The sequence below is a fragment of the Chaetodon auriga genome, chromosome 17 (assembly GCF_051107435.1).
Source record: "Chaetodon auriga isolate fChaAug3 chromosome 17, fChaAug3.hap1, whole genome shotgun sequence".
Classification (NCBI taxonomy): Eukaryota; Metazoa; Chordata; class Actinopteri; order Chaetodontiformes; family Chaetodontidae; genus Chaetodon; species Chaetodon auriga.
The window spans coordinates 11,586,783-11,606,627 of NC_135090.1; the positions used below are offsets into that span (position 1 = coordinate 11,586,783).

The window sequence follows — 19,845 nt, forward strand, 5'->3', positions numbered from 1 at the left end:
CCGATGTCGTCTGTGGTTTGTGTGTGCCAAGTCACATTGACCATACAGCATGCTGCAGTTGCTAGAAGTCGTGTGACATCTAGTGGGCAATGTGAGTGATTGCTCTCACAATGAGCCCCAGGAGGTATCACTACAAACTATAGCAGGAGCCAAAAAGATTTACTGTGGGGAAAAAATGCTTTGGCACTTTACTGACCTGTGGTTGTAGTAATTTGTTCAAATACAGATTTGTTTAAAGCAGATTTTATGACATAGGGCTTCACAAGACAGACAGACAAATAATGATGCAACAGCAGCCTTTAGGAACTTATTATTTGAGTTGATAAAAGTTGAAAATTTGACCCTCATCAAATTCCCACAAATCAAGTGACGCACAGTAAATTGGGTCCTGTGGCCCCTGAGGAGCTGGGGTCCTGGTGCAGTTGCAGTGTTAATTCAGCCTTGAGGAGCCTGAGCATTATGGCGTTAAGACTCACGTGGCGTTATCTGTCACTTCACCACTGCTTATAAAACTTTGAAAAAAGGACAGATCAAGGCATGCTTTGGAAATGTTTCCAACGGTGACATCCTGTTAGTCAAATTCAACCCGACGGTGTACTGACCTGAGAGAGTAGCTGCAGTTGGATCAGTCGACTTTTTGAGATGCTATAGATGCCAGTGCATCTATACTGCCATTTTCGAAAATCACCACATAATTTGTCGTCAATTTTTATACCAGATTAAGATTTATTTCGATGTACTGATTTTTTCTTAAAGTGAGAAATTCACGCATTCAATCCCCAAAGAAGCGAAAACAATCTCCGGAACCCTTTAGCTCTTAAAACCTTCGGATTCTTATGAAGGACGGACGCTCAGTGTCACATCATTTTGTGTCCGTCAAGTAAAGTAACTACAGGGAACAAACGAAGTCGTTCGTTTAAATTAGTCTTTTTCTCACAACGTGTGTTGTTCACACTTTTCATGGACTGCCTGGAGCAGAAAGACACAGAAGCAAAGGCGCCTTCAGTTGTCGACCGATATTACACACGATGGTACAGAGCCGGTAAATAAAATGCCTCTCGTGTTAGCTGCAGGGTGGCTAACGTTTAGTCAGCTAATGTTGCTTTAAAACTTGAGACCTCAGGAGGAGGCGAAATATTTTCATAACGCATCTGATTACTTAAAATGTCACGAATACGTTAAAAATGATGTTGTTTTCTTTAGATATGAAGGGGAAACCGTGCGAGGACCACTGCATCCTGCAGCATTCAAACAGGTAACAGTGGTGTGATGGGTAAACAGTGAAATCAAGACCAGGTGGTGATAAGTACAAAACGAAAAGTGATTTTTAGAAACTGTGCGACCAATCAAATATACACTGATTGACCACTGATATAGAACCACGTAGGCTGCAGTATTATTACACATGTTCAGGTTTTGTTGAGACTGCTTCCATAAATATTTAATGCAAACCAGTAACTGTTAAAACAGCGTCACAATAATCACACAGCAGTTGATTGCATATTGCAGGCGTTTCTATTTTTCTGGTCACCCAATATTCGGTTGTTTCACCTCCTGAGCCTTTTCTGAATATGTAAAGTTTGATGCTCCCTGTTCAGAAATGGAGATTTGTGCCACGCTGTTTTTAGCCTGATGTTTTCCTGACTCCACACTGATGTTGTTAACTGCTGGTATTCCTTTTTAAAGGCACACCTGAATTTGTGTTTGTTTTGTGCAGACTGTGCGTTGTCACGTTAGCAGACACTCACCCGATCCTTCAGAATGGGCGGACAATCAAAAGCATCAATTACCAGATCAGTAACGGCTGCAGTCGGCTGAACAATAAAGTTTCTGGGAAATCCAAGCGGGTAAATTCATAATTAGTTCATTGTTCAAAATGATTTTGGTCTGAGTGCATGAACTTGAACTTCACGTTTTTAAGCTCGGCCTTAAATTCCTGTCAATCATTTTGTCCATTATAGGGCGGTCAGTTCCTCACTGATTACGCACCTCTCTGCAGGATAACATGCACAGATGAATCTGAATACACCATCTACAGGTGAGACAGTAGTTTGCTTTTGAGACATTCATCCCATATGCTTCTATGTCAAGATCAGTCACACGTACTCTATCTATCATGTCTTTAGCTGCATCCGGGGCCGGCTCATCGAGGTCAATGAGAACATTTTAGAAACACCCAGCCTCTTGCTGCAAAAGGTAAGTGTTCATTTACTCTGTAATGTTGTCACAGTCATGTGCACACCTGGATACCAGGTATATGTTGATCCAGGTGTGAATTTTGATCATTTTTATTTCTAATAATTCATATTTGTGCACCTGTGTGTAAATAGTCAGTGTTGCACATTTGCATACACCATCTATACTGTTTGTTCGTGCACTATTCCGCTATTCCACTATAGTTTTTTTGTCTTGAGAAAAGTGTAAGTGTCTCTACCCCATCATTAAAGCCACCTAATCTGATCAAAACAAGTTTTTAAGATGTTTTAACAGCGCTCTGTCCGTCAAATCTGAACAGCCATCCACTGAAGGATACATCGCTGTCATCCTGCCAAAGTTTGAGGAGAGCAAGAGCATAACAGAGAATCTTCTGAGCAGAGAGGAGTTCGAGAGTGTTGTCTCCAAACGTGCTGGCGCCCAATCACAACCCTTGTGACGGAGCTCTGTGTTCTTGCCTGAGGTCAGAACTGCTCAAAGAGAGCTTCCCTTCATCCCACTGGTTGAGTGAAGGCTGAGGACATTATCCTGGAAAGAGACATTTACCTTTTCATCACTTCAAAGGGACTATTGCATATAATGCAAGCACTGCGCTGTGCCTCTGGACTATCACACGTTGTTTTCCACCGTTTCAGAAGAAGGAAGGTTTCAGGAAGCATTCAAGTTCTTAATTTATTGTTTGGTTTTTCTGAGGAAAGCACGACAAGTTACTTCAAGGCTGTTTGTGAAAGACTCAACGAATATTCAGTTTGAATTATTTTTGTACTCCAATAAATACAAACAACAGTGATTTAAGAAAAAATATTGTTTATTTTTTTTACGTGTCACTTTTATTAACTTTTGAATTGTCAAAAGAATAGATGGTCCAAAACTAGATCTATGATTTCTTCACATCTGTAGTGCCACTACAATACCCAGCATCCTTAGCTGCTCTCGCACTGTACAAAGCAACACTAAAGCTTAATGTTTATTCATTTCAGTCATCATCACACCCTCACCTTGTACCAAAGACATTACTTTCGGATACTCACTGTATACATATATATATATATACTGTATATATATCTATGCTTCAAGTACCATATTATACATACCATATACTATGTAATACATACTGGCCTACTAGGCAGCTTCACAATGATTGAGTCTTCATAACAAGTACACTTCAAGGCTCCATCTGACACAGGTGCAAGTTCAGAATTATCTTTCTTTTGTGAGGAAAAAGTACAACAGTATACACAGAACATGATTGAATAATACTAAGGACAGTATAAAGTAAGGTTCTGACATCCCAGAAGCATCTTGGTTGATGAGCTTATCTTTATCATCTGACTTTTTGGAGAAACCAAATAAAGATCTCCAGTGATGTCCACCAGAGGACTAAGAGCTTTATATTTCATACGAGCAAGCTGAAGACCGCGGCGTCTTCATGAAGACAGTCATATTTGGCATTAAATTGAGATTTTTGCATTTTGTTACTAACATGGCACGTGGGGATCATTCCATTGCAAACTGTGTGGAAATCAGACATTAATCATATGGTGTGGTTGACTTTTGAGAGACTTATTTATCCAAGTGAGATGCTGCTGATGCAGTGAACAAGGACAGAATGTACCACTGTGGCTAATATTAGAGAACAAGTGTTAACATTACAAACCTATGACACATCGACCATAAACAAACACAAGGGTTTGGTGATGATGGCATCATGCATGGTGGGTTTTCAGCCATTTCACTGAGGGTTTTTTTTTTTCTCATTTGGCTAACATGTGCAACACGTTTACAGTACACCACAAAGCAAAGAGGCTTGTTACACAGAGGCACATAGTGAAGACAGATGTATGGCTGAGCTGAGCATCAAGAGATCTTTCCTGATTTCTGATCAGTTTATTAACTCTTTATGAAACTCTCGCTCTCTTTAGTGGCTCACTGCAAATGGCAAAGTCATAGTGTTAGCTGATTGTCTCCATCTTGTGGACTGGGGTGGAACTGGTTCTTCGGGTAGCAAGCTACCCCGGGGTAAAGCAGCACCTGGGCACACAGAGCTTGGATCTTTTTCCACTGTAAACATTACAATTCATCATCCAGACAGCACATACAAACTCTGACTGACCCAGGCAGCCATCTTCACCCCACGGCTCCAGCCCGCTCTCTGGTGGGTGCATGAGGATGAGGGGTGTGTAGTATTTCCTGGCTTACATGTCCTCCAGAAAAAGTGAGGTTGGCTATGTGCTGCTCCGAGGGAGAAAAGTGGACAAGGGAGGCGACTGTTTCCTGGATTATTTGCTCTCCAGGAGGTTGAGGCCGGCCATGTGCTGCTCCAAAGATTTGACACCAAAGCCGTTGCTGTTCTTGCTGTTGAGGGCTCCCTCCTCTTTGACAGGTGTGGCTGCATCCTGCCTCTCTCTCCAGTCCTGCGGGGAACCCAGGCTGCTCCTCTCCGACTTGTACTGCAAATGGACACAGCATGGAGGGGAAACGAATGAAGAACTGGTATATGTCGATGTTGTGCTCACAGCTTGATCCCACTGCCACAAACTGCCCAAAGATTTAGTTACTGCGAGTTTGATCATTCTTTCTTGGGCTAAATAAAACCTTTCTGTGCTCTTTTAGTTTAGTTTGACTTGAGCTTGCTTATCTGATACTAATGCCAGTAACTCAGTCATCAGTCACCTTTCTGTTGAGCTTGTTACAGAATGGGAGGAGGGAGAGGACCACAGTCAAGATACCTCTGGTTGTCTGAATGGACAAGTCCACCTAGAGACAAAGAAATAAAAAGATAAATTGGATTGGATATAAATGCACAAGAACATCCAAACACAGCCTAACAAGCACACATGCACATCACCATCTAATCTGTTTTTAGCCTATAGCTCAACATTTCCTGATCAGAGCTCGACTACACAAACCCCTGACAGACACACACACACTCTCCTATTAGTGAGGAATGATAAAGTGAACATCAGGATGGAGGGACAGTGAGATGGGAGCCAATACATATCAAAGAGACACTCATTAATCAGAGGACACTATTCTTCATCCCGTCCTTTTGATTCCAACCTTCGCCTTTATTACAAGGTGACCTAAGACAGTTCGTTCCTGCCCAAGATGCTCATTAATTCCTCACAGACATTCATTAATTTAGCGCCCTGTGTTGGATAATGGTGTTACTAGCAGATCACTCAAAGATAATGCCGAAGCCAGTAATGAAGCCACGCAGTTAGTCATGCTCTATTGTGTGCCCAGCTCCACTGAAGCCCGTCTGTTGCTGGATTCGTAGATTTGATGCTGTCAACGCTAATTAGTGCTTTAAGAAAAAAAAAAAAAAAAAAAAAAACTACAGATAGTCTGCTCTGTGTGATGTTACTAATTTAATGTCTGCCAAACTAAACAGACTTGGGGCAAAAACTAGTCATCCATTCAGTTTTTGTGTACATACACACATACACACACACACACACACACAAACAAACAAACAAACAAAGATACAGAGTCACACAAGCGTAGTATGGGCACCTTCTGGAAGGTGGCAGTCTTGCCCTGTACAGGAGTCTTGGCCCCCATCTGCAGCTGTTGGCATAATGCCACCAGTTTCTCCATCTCTGTCACCACCAAAGACTTTTCCTCATCGACCAGCTGGAACACAGAGAAAGACAGAGAGAGAGAGAGAGAGAGAGAGAGAGAGCGAGAGAGAGAGAGAGAGAGAGAGGGAGAGAGAGAGAGAGAGAGAGAGAGAGAAAGAGAGGGAGATGTCTCTCAGGACAGACGGGAAGGTTTATGATGCTGTTATCCAGGGAGACTGGGTTAATATGTACAGACAATGATAGATTTACAGGTCTGGATTTACAACGGCCACAAATCACAAAAAGGAAAAGGGAGGATGAAATATATTCAGATTCAGTGTTGTTTGATGTAATCCATCAGCAACAACCCGGTCATGATCTACTGCTTAAGTCTGTTATCCAGCTGAGTTAATCCCTGGATCTCAATCACGGGGGCCATCAATCTACTTGAGCTACATGCCACCAATGACCTAAAAACACAAGCTCCTTTATTCGGGCTCCACTCACGACTGACAAAAATACATAAAACCTCTTAAAGCCCAATTAAAAATGCTTGAGCTAATTTGCACGAACAGCCTCGTAATTTTCAATGAGGGCGACACAGGTGTGCGACAAGTGTGCGGTGCCAAAGAACTATGGGAGTGGAGGGTGAGGCAGAGGGACTCCATTAGCACCAGTTTGTTTGATGTAATTAATCAGAGAGCGTGAGGCAAGTTGAAGAGCTGGGCCTCCTGATTATGGATGGGAGGTCGCAGTCAGCTCCCCCACCCTCACCCCCCCTGCACACGCACATGTGCGCAAAACATACACACCTACAGACGCAGCGGTGACAAATGGCAGTCGTTAATAGCTGTCAAAAAGAGCCATTTAATTAAACTTGGAGGACCTGGGGAAGAAGTTGGTGGAGGGCAAGAGGAAGGAAGGCACCGAGGCCGCGTTTGTTTGTTGGATCTCAACTCCGAGAGGAAAGGAGGACGGCGAAAGTGTGTGACAGCCTTAATTTCCTGCTCTCGCTGTGTGATTTATAAGGCAGGCCTGGCACCGTGGCATGCCAGAATGGGTGATATGGGTGTGTATGTGTGTGAGAGGCGTAACGTGGGTGGGGGCACAGGTGCCAGTGTGTGTGTGTGTGTGTGTGTGTCTGCATACAGATGGGTTAGCAGCTCACCCTGTGCAAAAGAAAATGAACCCTCTGCATTCCTCTTTGGCTTAAATTCTTTCTGTTACTTACTTCTACACTGATTTCTTTAGCCTCACATGACGACACTGTAGTCAGATTCCACCAGAGAGGCGAGAACATACCGAGCACAGAAACACACATCTCATGATTTTATTGCCACTTACGCAAAAAGTCGGCTTTGCTTTATATAATACACATTGAGTTTCTTTTTCTAGACTGCTTAGTGTTCAAATATATTTGGCATTATGTGAATGCGTCCTTATTTCGTACCTTAAACTGTGTGTGTGTTCAGGAGGGAGAGAGAGATTTATTTACGAGTTCATACCTGAGTGGAAAAAGTGCGGAGAGACGAGCACAGCTGGAGCCCCTCTTCAGAAAGAACCTGAAGAGTGTCAGAAAAAAAGAGAAAAATCAAAAAACTTGCACAAATACAAGCAAAACTAGAACTTGTAAACTTCCACAGTCACAGCACAGTGAGTAAATATTATGAGAATTTACTTTTCTATGCTCTTCTTATCAGCATGCCTCCCCGTCTCTTCCCCCTATCGTTCCTCTTCCTGTCTTATCTCCCTCGCTCACCCCAAATGGAATAAATCCTGGCTGACATTTTGGGGCCTGATTCTACAAATTACTGCACATTATTGGCAATGATCCCAATTCAATAGGATACACTCCACCATGCAGCCTTGTTTGTTATCACCTCCTGTGTCTGATGCGGCACTATATTTCCATGATAATGATAAGTCCTAGTCACGGCCTATCAGATCTGCGAGCGGGAAGTGAATGAAGGGATGCTGACATTTAGTACTGTAACCTATTGATCTGCCGGCCCCGGTGTGTCTTTGGTTTAATGAAACAACAGATGCATTCATTTACAACTTCGATAAAACAGGAGGGAAACGCAGCGGAAGGTGGAGAGAGGGAGAGATTAGCGGCTATGGATGCACATACCTCAGCTTGATGAAAAAGATCTAGTGTTGTTTTCAGCAGCCCCTCCCCTCTGCAGGATCAATATGGGAAACACAGAAAATGAGGAAGGGAAACACGGGTGAGAAAAATGGATGGGGCCAAAATGCGCCCACCTCAATCAACAAACGCTGCAACTTGGACGAATCGCAATGATTTTATTGTCAGAATGAGTCACAGTCATGTCAACTTTAGCAGTGCCTCAAACTCTACCTGGAGAATATCGATAGCTGCTCATTAACACTAAGCCTCTGAAAAGATTCATGTGGATGCTTAAGAGGCTTTACGGTGCTGAGCTCTGAAATGAAGGTAACACATCAGCGGCTGCACATGTAAAATCGGAGCACGTGCGTGGGCCGTAGCTCTCCAGTCACCTGGTGAACAGGTACATGTTGTAGGCCATGCTGGCCAGGCTCTGGCTCTGTCGCACGATGTCGTGTTCCTGCTCCTCCCATTTCTCCACCTCTGTGTCCACATCCGACGACAGCAGCCGAAGCTCCAGACCCAGCTTGGCCATGCTTGTCTGCTCCTGCGGAGAGACACACGCGCGGGAAAAGACTTAAATATAATGGGTCCGCTTTTAACAAACAGGGTTATTTTAATTTGTTAACAAACTGAGCGGCTCTATAAATCAGCATAATCCTGCTTCCCGTGATAGTGCACCATGTGAAAAACTGGCGGCCGGCAAAAATCGCAGCCTATTACCATACGAACACCATCAATTTTCCTGGAGACGAATGTACTGCTGTCAGAACGCGGTGCGAGAAGTGACATGATGTATTGTGCTGAAACCAGAGAAGTTTACGGCGTGCGCTACCTCTGCGTCCAACTTGACAGCCTTGGCAGTCTTCAAGTTAGTGAGTGAGTGTTTCTGTGGGAAAAGAGAGTGGCATTAATCAGAGGATTACAAACCATTGGATCACTGGAATATTCATGAGGCTGGTGGGTGTGATACTCACCCCGGGTCTGGGAAGTGACAAATAAGGTCTTTTGTCTCCTGGGAGTAGAGAGTTATTGTGATTATCTGAACACAAGTTCACAAAAATAATTAAAATTAAATAATCATGTGCAGATATGCATACTTTTTCAGACAATTAGGGCGGCCATTAAGCTCGTTCAGTAACTATGGTAATGAAACTGGTTTCACTGTCCACCCTCGACACCTTTTCATCCTCCATCATAAACACGAACAGCACGGTTTGTTCCAATCGACTGCAGGGACGATAAACTCTACTTGTCATGTTCGTGTGGGAAGATTAGGAGAAAATAATAAAAGCAAATCTCTCCACAGTGTCCATATTTTTACATTTTAAAAGAGCACTTTGGCTTCATGGGAATATAAATGCGTGATGGATGTGATCCTTTCACCCAGTGAGTAGCAAAATATTTACTGCCTTTTCATGTGAAAGTCGCATTCTTGAGGGCAGCCACGACTTGGAAATGTGCCAAAACAGCTTTCCCCTGTCTTTGAGATTTCTCAGATTTGCAGTGTGCGAAAGCACGGGGTCTATAACACTTAACACTCCCTGACACAAACATGCATCTGTGTGTGCACGGACAAAGATACAAATATACACACTGGGTCTGTACTTTGAGAGTCTGTCAGTGAGGAAACAAACAGCTGCTCTGTAAAAGGGGGGCTGCCCGTGATTTGGACACGTCAGGTATGTGGTGTATTAATGAACAGAGAGAGGGAGTACAGAGGAGGCATGAATGAATGCATGGGTGTTTAATGGCACTGACGTCCCTTTTAAAAAAACGCTTCCCACAGTCTAAGATGATTCACTTTTAATAGATGTGCTCATGCTGTTTGCTTTGCAGTGACTTTAATTTTCATTAAGGCTATTGAGGTGTTCATTGCAAAATTAGCATTTGATTCTCTCAGGCTAAAATGCCATTGACAGCACATTTAGCTTGTGTTCTGCTTCTCTTCCTGAAAGACTTCCTGTACGTGTTACCCCCCCCCCACCACCACCACCCCGACCCGACCAAATGTACACGAGCATCCATTCACTGAACTGAAACGCACCTCGCCTGCCTTCAAAGACGTCATTGATCTCTCTCAGCAGCAGGGCCATGTCGCAGAGCTGCGACTCCCAGGCCTCGCAGAACACCTCCAGGTTCTCCTTAGCGATCTTACTGGACGGGTGGAGGGCCAGTGTCTGGGCAGCTGAGATGATCTGAGGAAGAGTGAGAAGAATTGAGACATGAGACAACCATGTTCCACGGATGAACCTGTCAGTGTCACACTCACAAATGAGACACAAAGGCAGGGAGATGAGTAAGCAGCTCAAATGTTACACACAAACAATGTATTAACAGTGGATTATAATTAAACTATCAGAGTAATAGTAATGAATTGTAACTCTGTGTCTAAAAATAATAGAATAATATTTTTCGACCTAAATATATAGAATTTACTTCAGTATACCACACAGCCAACATGGATAGATATACTTAAGTGAGCAAAGCAGCCCAAAACCTAATCAAGCTTGCAATGAAACACGTCACAATTTATAGAATCTCCAATCAAGTCAGGTATCTGGAGTCAGTGAGTATAAGACAGCAACAATTAGGCACTGCATTTCCAAATCTGAATTAAAAAAACAAAACACACACACAAACGTGTGCCAGCACGAGCACACACGTGCGCGCACACACACACACACACACACACACACACACACACACACACACACACACACACACCCCACGCCCAACCCCTACAGTGTAGTATTTAATAGCCAATTACCCTCTGGGCCACCCCTCTATTACTTTGGGCACACACGGAGACATAACGCCCCACCAACCCCTACAGCAACGTTATTGATTGGTTGACCTTTGAACTTAGGAGCGGAGTCATTACTGCAGAGTCATGCGGGGCCTGACATTAGCACCGCAGGACGGGAACATTCTACATTGCTGGATAATTACTGGCATGGATGGTTTCCAAGAGCAAACATAATTAGATCTGGGATGGGGGGACTAGGTGGACAGCATGTTCTCCGCCATCTTGAATGGACGGCAGGTGTAGGAGGTAGACAGAGGAGACGTGAGGTAATTTGTCTATTTTCCCTCCCCACTGTGTTGAAGAAGAATATTACTCAGGTTTGATTTCACTCCCAGACCACTGCGAGACTGGTTTGACTTTACTGACATACTATAAAAGTGTTGAATGGAATGAAATGGGCCTCAGCTTTAATTAAAAGTAAACCTGCACGTCTTTGCAGACTCATCCCGTCTCCCCTGCTTGCTGCCATTTACACATCAGGTCAGCGGGGTGTGCTTTGACACTAAGCAACCCAAAAATCAATACAGAAAAAAAGTCTGGAGGGTTAAAGTTACCTGTGGACCAATGACATGGAAGGTCTCCTCAGCGTGTATACAGGTGATCTCCAGAGGCTCTGACCCTGACACGTGGCACAGCAGCCGGCACGTCTGAAGACAAAGACACAGGAGGAGAAAATGATTGGCTGGAGACACCTCTGAAAGTTATACTGCAGGACATAAATGGATATATATAAAGGATAAATGTTAAATCTGACTCTATACACCAACATGCTACCTACCAATTTGAACCTTAAAGGCAAAAACTGCATCATAGGTGATCAGCCCTAATTGTCTCACAGTGGACGAATTATATATATTTTAGAGGTTTACACAGCAGCCTTATTAGCATTGATGCTGACTGCACGAAAACCTGCAGAAAGGTATGTTTTTCATTTGTGGTGTCAGCAGGAACTTTAATGCTGTTTTCGCTTGTTTTAGTGTGGGTGGATAATGAGTGAATGTTTAGGCTGCATATTTAAGAAAAGCTCTGTGTACTTTTTGTAAATGACTCTTAAGAATATGTTATTATTTTCCAAAAAGAGCACCTTCACCCTTACGAAGCGTCTTTTCTCAAGCGGCACTTGGAGCTTTGTTTGCCTGCACGGTATTTTTCTGCTCAGTGTTTGCACAACAAAACCACATGTTGACTTTAGTTCGGTTCAGTGTCTAGTCTACATTTTCACTTATCTCAACCTGTATGAGTTTACTTGCTTAAACAAATGCTTGTGGCACGCCAGTTATTTCGCCTAAGATTGATAAGTACCTACAAATAAATGGACAAATCTAAACTTCACTCCAGATTTCTACTGGTGTATTTTCTTTAAACGTTTCTACTAGGTGGCACCACCACCAAAAACCTCTCCCTGCCCCCACCCTACCTCCACCAGCTGCTCCTTCTGCTCGGTGAGTGTGCGTGAATACTCGGCCACCGCCTCCAGGTTCCCCTCGGCGCCGGCAGCTTTGAGGGCCCGTAGAGGCAGCTGTTCCCCGTGAACTTTGAGCAAGTCTGAGGCACGACCGACTGCCACCTTATGGAGCTGCAGGAGGAATCAAAGATTAGATAGCAGAATGGGAAGGGGATGGAGCAGAGGGGAGACGACACGGGGGGAAGACTGATGAGTGAGAGGCATGAATGAGGGAGGGTTTGAGGAGGAACAGCAGAGGTGACACAATGACACGAGGTGACAGGCAAGCTGAAGAGTGATGTGGAAAAGAAAACCAGCGGCAGAGGCAAAGCACCCCGCCAGAGACATCGCGGTCGTGTCTGAAACTGAGCACATCCACTCAGACTCAGAGGGCAGATGGACAGAGCAGAGACAGACTGCTGCTCACCTCACGCCTGAGGTCATTGACGCTCTGGCATGTCTTCAGGATGGCCACCTCCATGTCCTCTGTGGCCTCTTTGGCATGGCCAGACTGCTGCTCCGAGCGAGACAAGAGAGAGGCAGAGGAGAAGAAAGCGTGAGAGGCAGCATGGTTTCACAGGCCCACACACAAAGCTGCATTATTATGTGGAAGAGTATAATAATGCACTTGAAAAAGACTGGATTGCAAAATTAACTTTGGGTCTTAATAGCACGGTTTTTGACTTTCCAATTACATTTGTGTCCTATTATGGTGTGAATACGCAGAGAAAGCCGGGCGTTTCAACACGCAATTTTGTGTAATCACACTAAAACGACTCAAACAAACTATTTCATTTAAATATTGCCCAACAATTTTCTTAATTTCATACTTTGTGACTCATAAAACCGGTTGGAATGAAAACAAATATATATTTTCTCCTAAACATGCCACGATAAGAATGAAGACCACAAATTGGACTGGACAGAACACCCAAGAATATTTGCACATTCAGATGGTTCACTGCAATTTCCCAACATTGCAGCGTTCATCTTTTCAATTCTCCAGATGACCTTCAATTGCAAAGGCTAGATGAGGCGCTACTATACAGTCATGTTGCAGCAGTCTCTCTGTGTACTCTGAGCAAACTGAGAAAGTCTAAGAAGAAAAAGAAACTGCAACATAATGACTTGTGTTTCATAAGTCCATCAATTCTGAAGGCCAAGGAGAATCTGCTGAATGGCAGCACGGCGCCAAACACTACGTGATGTTTCTGTCTTGGCTGAACGAGCCTTGGTTAAAAAAAAAAAAAAAAAAAGTTATTCAAGTGGGTTATTGTGCTCTGTTGTTCTGAGAGCGATGTGTGGAAAAAGAGTCCGTCTGTATGGATTTCTGTCTGTGCAGCACGCTGTGTGTGCAGTACGGATACTGCATGCCACACACACACACGAGAGCGCTCCCACTTGCATTGTAAAAAATATTACATTTTCTTCATAACCTTGCCAATCCCTCATCATTCCCTACACTAACAACCCACCACATCTCTTCCTCTTCGCTTGGATAACTCTGTTTTACATCTTATTATCACACGTTGCTTTTACAAGTGTCTTACAGATGAGGTACTTATTATCGTCCTTCATATGGGAGCATATGTTTTTTTTTTTATGAATATTCCGGCAGGCGTATGTGCATCTGTGCAAGCGTGCCTGCTTCTGCCAACATACCGCCTCAACCCAGGCGTGCACCAGCTGCTGAGTGTCCTGGCGAGCCAGCTGGCACAGACCTAGGATGGCCTGCCGCTGCTCGTGGCTGGTGTAGGCCGAATCAGTGAAGTCCTCTGTCCGCTCCACCAGCGCCTCCAGCTGGCTGCCCACGCTCTGGGGTGATGAGGTGTACAGGTTCTCCCGCAGGCACTCCACGCTGGACTGCAGGAGAGGGGAGGGGGGGGAGTCATTGGAGTTAAAGGAGCATTTGAAGGATTGTTGAGAAGAGAGACACACAAAACTTTTACTAACCAACGTCTTCAGGGAAAAACATGATGTACTAGCTCATTATCAATATGCACTTGACCTCATCATCAAATAGGATTGTGGGATATGGGTTTAGCCTAAGAGTAACCTGGGCCAACAAAGGCAGCGTCTCAAACACAAAAACATAAAAGCTAATGCACTTTCCTGTTTTATCCCTTTTCAAAAATGCTCTGTTTTTAAGAAATAGCCTCTGCTTAGGCGTCCTAAGGTGACATGTTTACATAAGCTTTTAGTTCGACTCTGCCATTAAGAGCTATGAAACCATTCATTAAAAGCAATAAGCATCCGAGAGTCCTTTCATTAAAATACTTTCCCCTTCTTTTCTCTCAATGTAAAAGACCCCTTCAGGACATTTCTGTGTTTTGTTTTCATGTCTTTCATTTCTCAGCGCACAAGGAGGAGAGAGGGGATTAGTCATAGACATGTAAGTTTAATGGTGATTCACGCAACCAAATTATAGAACAGATACAGTAAGTCTGGTCCTCAGTGTCGACTCTCTGAGTTACATTTGAAAATCCTGATTTGAGGATTTTTTGCTTTGGTCTTTCTTCTTGAAATAAACAGATCATGTTATTATACCTTTTTTTTTTTTTTTTTTAACAAAGCTGCACTCCAGTGATTTTTAAACAGCTAAAATTCAGCTGCATCGCCCACAAGAGGATCATGACGTAACTTCACGGGACGACACCTGTCAGACGAGCATCAGTAACTTTAAGCTTTTGCCCTGATATTCATCGTCTCCTTCACTAAGCCTCATTTCTGATCCCACCTTGAAGTCCTTGATGCCGTCGTAGATGCTGGCAGGGAGGACCTTGTTCTCCCCGCAGCTCCGTGCCTCGGTGACTATCTCGATGACCTGCTCCAGGGCGCAGCGCATTCGGTGGAACACGGCGTCTTTGTTGATCCGCGCCGACTCGCAATCTGGGTGCCTCAGGCAAGTCTTAAGAAGAAATTCGATGTGAAATGTCAAAGCTTGCATCCTCCTCAACTCTTTTCAACTTCCATCCTTTTTATAGAGGTATTTCCAGCACGATTATTCACACTTTGTTTCTCTTTTTTATGCTCTTGTGACTTTTAGTTGTGAGCATCACCACTGATTGAGAAACCCAGGAATTAAATAAACTTTAGAGGGCCTTAAATCTTGCAGCTGGACATAATCCATAACCCTCGCCCAGAGGTGCAGCGTTGGTGCGCCAGCTGTTTACCTTGGAGGCTGTGAGGAGCATCATGGTGCATTTCTCCAGCACTGCTCTGGCTGCTGCCATCCGCGCTTTCTTTTTCTCATCCTTCAAGTCCTACAGCACAAACAAGCGCGCGCACACACACACACATAAACACACACACATGCACACACACCATATGGTAATGGATGGCTTTACTTCAGTTGCAACTTCTCAGAACTCTCCGGGTGTCCGAGGGACATGAAGCATCAAACATATGCATCAAATCTCTTTCATGCCGGTTTGAAGGGACACACAAATGTGACACAGATGCCTGTCCAAGTTTACACACGCATGAAACTTCCTAGGTTAATTGTCGTCAATTTAAAAGTGATGCAGCCAGAATAGGAAAGACGAGTGAGTGTGTATGACCTGCAAACAGAAATAGGCTTGAATTGGGTACATACGGGATTTGGAAAAGGCAACTGATTCAACCCCTCTCCCATCATGTCGCCATAGATCACAAAGACGACGTGATTATCTGTCATTATTTTTGCCTCTGTGCTCGCCTGGCTTCAACAGATGAAGATGGTGGATTTTTCTAAAGGGATGCGTGCGTACGTGAGTGCATGAGTGGGAGTGAGTACGACAAAAAAAGAAAAAAAGAAAAAGAAAACAGGTTGGCAAATGAGGAGAGAAAGCATTAGCTGCAATGAGGAGCGTTGGGGAGAGACACGATGTGTGTCAAAACACGAGCCCAGAGGAAACTCAGAAAGAGGGATGGTCGATCCGCTCTCCCTGTCGAGATATCGCAGCCGCTGCACTTTACATCAGCTTCTGCAGGCAAAGCGCTTTAGTTGCAGAGGCTGTATGTATGCATCAAAGTAGGATTAGCAGTCTTTGACAGACCCAAGTTAGAAAAAAAAACTAAGTTAGACTGTTTTTCTAAAGCTTTGAGAAAAAGTTTTGTTTTGCAGATTTGCTGAACTCTTGCACAGAGAACACATCTTAACGAACAGGTCGGTTTATATCAACGGTGAACTGCAGCGTCTGAGGGGTGTGAGTCATAACTGGCCTGTACATTTCTTTTATGGACTAGAAAAATGAACATACACTCAGACACAAATAAAGAAACTGAGCAGAGAAGCCCGAAGAAGCCTTGTTACTGCGTCGTTAGATTTTTTTTTTGGAAAGCATAAATATTTGACGCTGGAATTATTGATCCGAGTATGCCTGCGCATTCATCGAGTAAATACTGCAGGTTTCACAGTCTAAGTTAACCACCTGCTTGCATATTCAGAATACCATGTTTGGAAAACCACCGCTTGTTAGAAGATTACATCTACATGAATAAACAAAACATGCTCGGTGTCGCAGAAACGAGACAAATTACTGCGTGTTCATAAACATCACTCCATCCATATGCAGCTTTTTTTTTTTTTTTTTTTTTTGCCAAGCTAGACCGCATTTGCATTTCATTTATGAGAGAAATCTACAGTGCGCTGATGATTTTGACACTCTTAAAACAGGAAAGCAGAGAGCTGCTTTCTTCACATGCTACTCACGTTCTGTCTGTCTCCGGTGAGGTGGGCAAACTCAACCATCTCATTGCCAAACTGGCTGAAAATCTGTACAAATTCCTGGAAGGTGCTGACTCTTTCCAGATGGTCCAGGGTAACCAGGACCTGAGAGGAGTGAAAACATCAGGGTAGTATGGTGAGTGTCCACAACCTACTTCTGATCTTGCTGGATATCATGTACCATGTTTACAGGCCAAGAGTGAATCCTTACCTCGCAACAGAACCAGGACTCAAAATTACATTTTTCTCATATTTCTGTTACCTCATTGTTCCCTTTTGTAGTAAAAACAGCTCAGTGTGATGCAATTCTATCAGTGATCTCCTAAAATAAAAACCAGCAGATTAAGCAGCTGCTAACCTGCACTTTAGTTAATAGCAGACTACGTAGCTGCTAATTTAGCTGCTGACGGTAGGCTAGCTGGCAGCGCTAACGCAGCAGCTTTTATCCACACCAGACAAAGAGGAGAAAGAGATGTAATTGTGTTTGCCAGTAATGGAGAACAGGGGGCTGTCGACTGTCTGTCCAAACGAGGCTAACCAGTCATGATTAGGCCTCCTGTTTCCATTCTTGGCTCAGTCTACAGCTACATTCATATCACGCAGTCTGGCTAAGAGCATAGCCAGGTACGATGGAGAGAGGGAGGCAGTCTCTCGCTCTGTGTTTTTATGTGGCCGCTAAATGCGCTGCTTCCCTTCAATTACCTCTCGAGTACTCCTTCAGACAGTCAGTGCTTGTCTATAAGGAAATAAAGGACTCGGGATGGTGTGTTTGTGTGTGTGTTTGTGTGCAAGAGAGGCTAAGCAGGAGATTTACTGCATATTCCGAAAGGCTGTGTCATCTTAGGTCTGCACGTCTCACCTTGTTGCGTGATGTGATTATCTGTTTGATGACGATGCGGTCAGCTAAGACCAGGACTTTGGTGACCGAGGAGAGGAGCAAGCGGGCAGCCTTCACCATCCCTGTCCTATCACTGAACACGGTGCCACGTCCTTCTGGCTGAGACGGCAAAGCTGATCCCACATCTGTCAGCTGGGCTATGGCATCACCTGCAAGAGAGGAGAGAAGAGCGCACTTCGGTTCAGCAACAGAGCAACTGCATGTGCCGATATACTGTCTGATATTAGCAATCCGACCTTTTCTTTCCTCCTACCAATTTGTCTACCTAAACTCTGGGTAAACTCTCTCCCAAATTTAAAATCTGTATAAGCCTTCCTCACTGCACGACTGCTCACTGGGATCAAACTTCACAGATGACAGCTAAAACATTAACTGTAAGACATTCATGCATGGCTTATGAGACTGCGTCATTATAATGCATAAATCTCCCTGCATATATCTGACTAGCAGATGATGGATTACCTTTTAAATGATAAGTAACAGGAGCTTGCAGTATAAATCCCGGTCACAGCTCTTTAAGAAATGCACTTTCTTCTTAGCAAAAACAATAAAGAAAACACTAAATTCAGAAAGGCACTTTCGGTCAGACTTGAGGAGTTTCTGGCTAACTGTCAGACCATTCAAGAAAAGTCTCCTGCCAGACCCAGAACATGCTGGAGGGTTTGCATTTCCCATCTGGACTGGGAGTACCCAGGGATTCCCTAAGAGGAGCTGGAAGATGTGGCTGCCCAGAAAGACCTTTAGGCTACTTAGCTCTGCCTCCTGCCACTGAGATCTGGACCCAGAAAAGGAGGCAGAAAATGGAAGGATGGATGGACAGCTGATTATTTCCTACATGTTAGTTCAGATAACACTATGGAGCAATGTACTTCCAATCTGCCACTCATCACCTCGGGGAGAACATATCGTCCTAGACAGGATGAAAAACAACAGCACTATATTCAGCACTGTGGAGCGTCAGCCACGCCAGCCTGACCCAAACACTTCTGGCATGCTTTCTGGATTATGTGAGCAATTTTTTTGGGGTGGACAACTAAGGCCCTCAAAGAGCATAGTCACACACAGAATATATGCAAAGGCGAAAATATTTGTACAGTGTCCAACTTTCCCTTTGTCTCCCTTTCTAACTTGCTCACACGAGCCCCAAAAGAGGGCAGAGCACAGAATACATCACCAAAATAGTACCTATCAAGAGAAAAATGTTCAGAGTTAAGAGCAAGAGGGAGTGGGGGAGAAATGTCAGAGAGAGAGCTCAGTAAGGAGGGGGGAAGGGGAGATGGCTCGGTCTCTATTGGGTCATGCAGCTTGGCCGTCTATTTGGTTTGGCTGGTCCTTTAAAAGAAGCAGCACTGACAAACTGATTGCATCCGACAGGCTGCTTTTCAGTGCCAGCTCCGCTAACCAGTTAAAACATCTCGGCCTGGCTCACAAAGATTGCTGCTCAACCCCCACGACACTAAAGCAGCGCGAGCCAACTGTCCCCTCTGAATCCCAGAGTATGGATGCTGTGGAGTGGAGAATGAGTTTTTCATGACCTTAAAATGTAACGCTGAGCTTTTCCACACGCCCCTTCGTTATTGTACGTACTCGCGACCTTTGCATCTCCGCCGCGAAAAGCAGTTGGGTTCCTACATGGAAAATCACGTATGAGCTGTAATGAATTCTGCTTTTTTTTTCTGTAGGATAAATGTATTATTCATAAGTCAAAACTTGAAAGGGCAAATCCTTGATGTGTTGGTGCAGCGCTCGCAGGCAGTTGATCTCACATGACTCAACGGACGGCAACGTCTGTCTGTCGCTGGATTGCTATGAATTTTGGCGTATACATTCAACTCATTGCCCTCCACCTGCAGCCCACATGCAGTCCCGTATGAAAACACATAGTGTAAGTGCTAGGATTTTGTCTTCATCCTAACTACCATCTTATCTTGAAGCTTCCCGAGGGAGAAGGAGAAAGTGAGAGAATCACGTGAATGTGAGAATGACACTGAGAGACTGAGTGAAAGAGACAGAGACAGAGATCCAACGCAGATTGCCTTCACTGACCTGCCTCATTGGATCTCACCACCGCTCTGATGATG

General features: G+C 44.2%; 2 protein-coding genes across 4 annotated transcripts in view; one reads left to right on the plus strand and one right to left on the minus strand.

Moving 5' to 3' along the window:
* Positions 1–867: 867 nt before the first annotated feature.
* On the plus strand, positions 868–3,007 carry abitram (actin binding transcription modulator). Of its 2 annotated transcripts, none has more exons than XM_076755103.1 (6): positions 868–1,042; positions 1,204–1,255; positions 1,718–1,847; positions 1,962–2,038; positions 2,127–2,196; positions 2,516–3,007. In XM_076755103.1, the coding sequence occupies exons 1-6, from the start codon at positions 961–963 to the stop codon at positions 2,651–2,653; spliced, it is 549 nt and encodes a 182-aa protein (XP_076611218.1). In that variant the 5' UTR covers positions 868–960; the 3' UTR covers positions 2,654–3,007. The 2 variants fall into 2 exon arrangements, with proteins under 2 accessions (XP_076611218.1, XP_076611219.1); XM_076755104.1 differs by having other exon boundaries at positions 897–1,031; positions 2,516–3,006.
* The window catches only part of ctnnal1 (catenin (cadherin-associated protein), alpha-like 1), a 45,655-nt gene continuing 28,817 nt past the window's right edge, over positions 3,008–19,845 (minus strand). Inside the window, exons 3-19 of one of the 2 annotated variants that reach the window (XM_076755102.1) lie at positions 17,726–17,913; positions 16,852–16,971; positions 15,332–15,421; positions 14,896–15,066; positions 13,821–14,021; positions 12,586–12,672; positions 12,132–12,290; positions 11,269–11,361; positions 9,953–10,103; positions 8,883–8,920; positions 8,741–8,794; positions 8,298–8,452; positions 7,909–7,957; positions 7,283–7,339; positions 5,731–5,850; positions 4,888–4,971; positions 3,008–4,664 (exon numbers count right to left, since the gene is read on the minus strand). In XM_076755102.1, the coding sequence (XP_076611217.1) occupies positions 4,494–4,664; positions 4,888–4,971; positions 5,731–5,850; positions 7,283–7,339; positions 7,909–7,957; positions 8,298–8,452; positions 8,741–8,794; positions 8,883–8,920; positions 9,953–10,103; positions 11,269–11,361; positions 12,132–12,290; positions 12,586–12,672; positions 13,821–14,021; positions 14,896–15,066; positions 15,332–15,421; positions 16,852–16,971; positions 17,726–17,913 (1,988 nt within the window). In that variant the 3' untranslated portion in view covers positions 3,008–4,493. Of the gene's footprint in view, positions 4,665–4,887; positions 4,972–5,730; positions 5,851–7,282; positions 7,340–7,908; positions 7,958–8,297; positions 8,453–8,740; positions 8,795–8,882; positions 8,948–9,952; positions 10,104–11,268; positions 11,362–12,131; positions 12,291–12,585; positions 12,673–13,820; positions 14,022–14,895; positions 15,067–15,331; positions 15,422–16,851; positions 16,972–17,725; positions 17,914–19,845 lie in introns of both variants that reach the window. The other variant, XM_076755101.1, reaches the window with a different exon arrangement.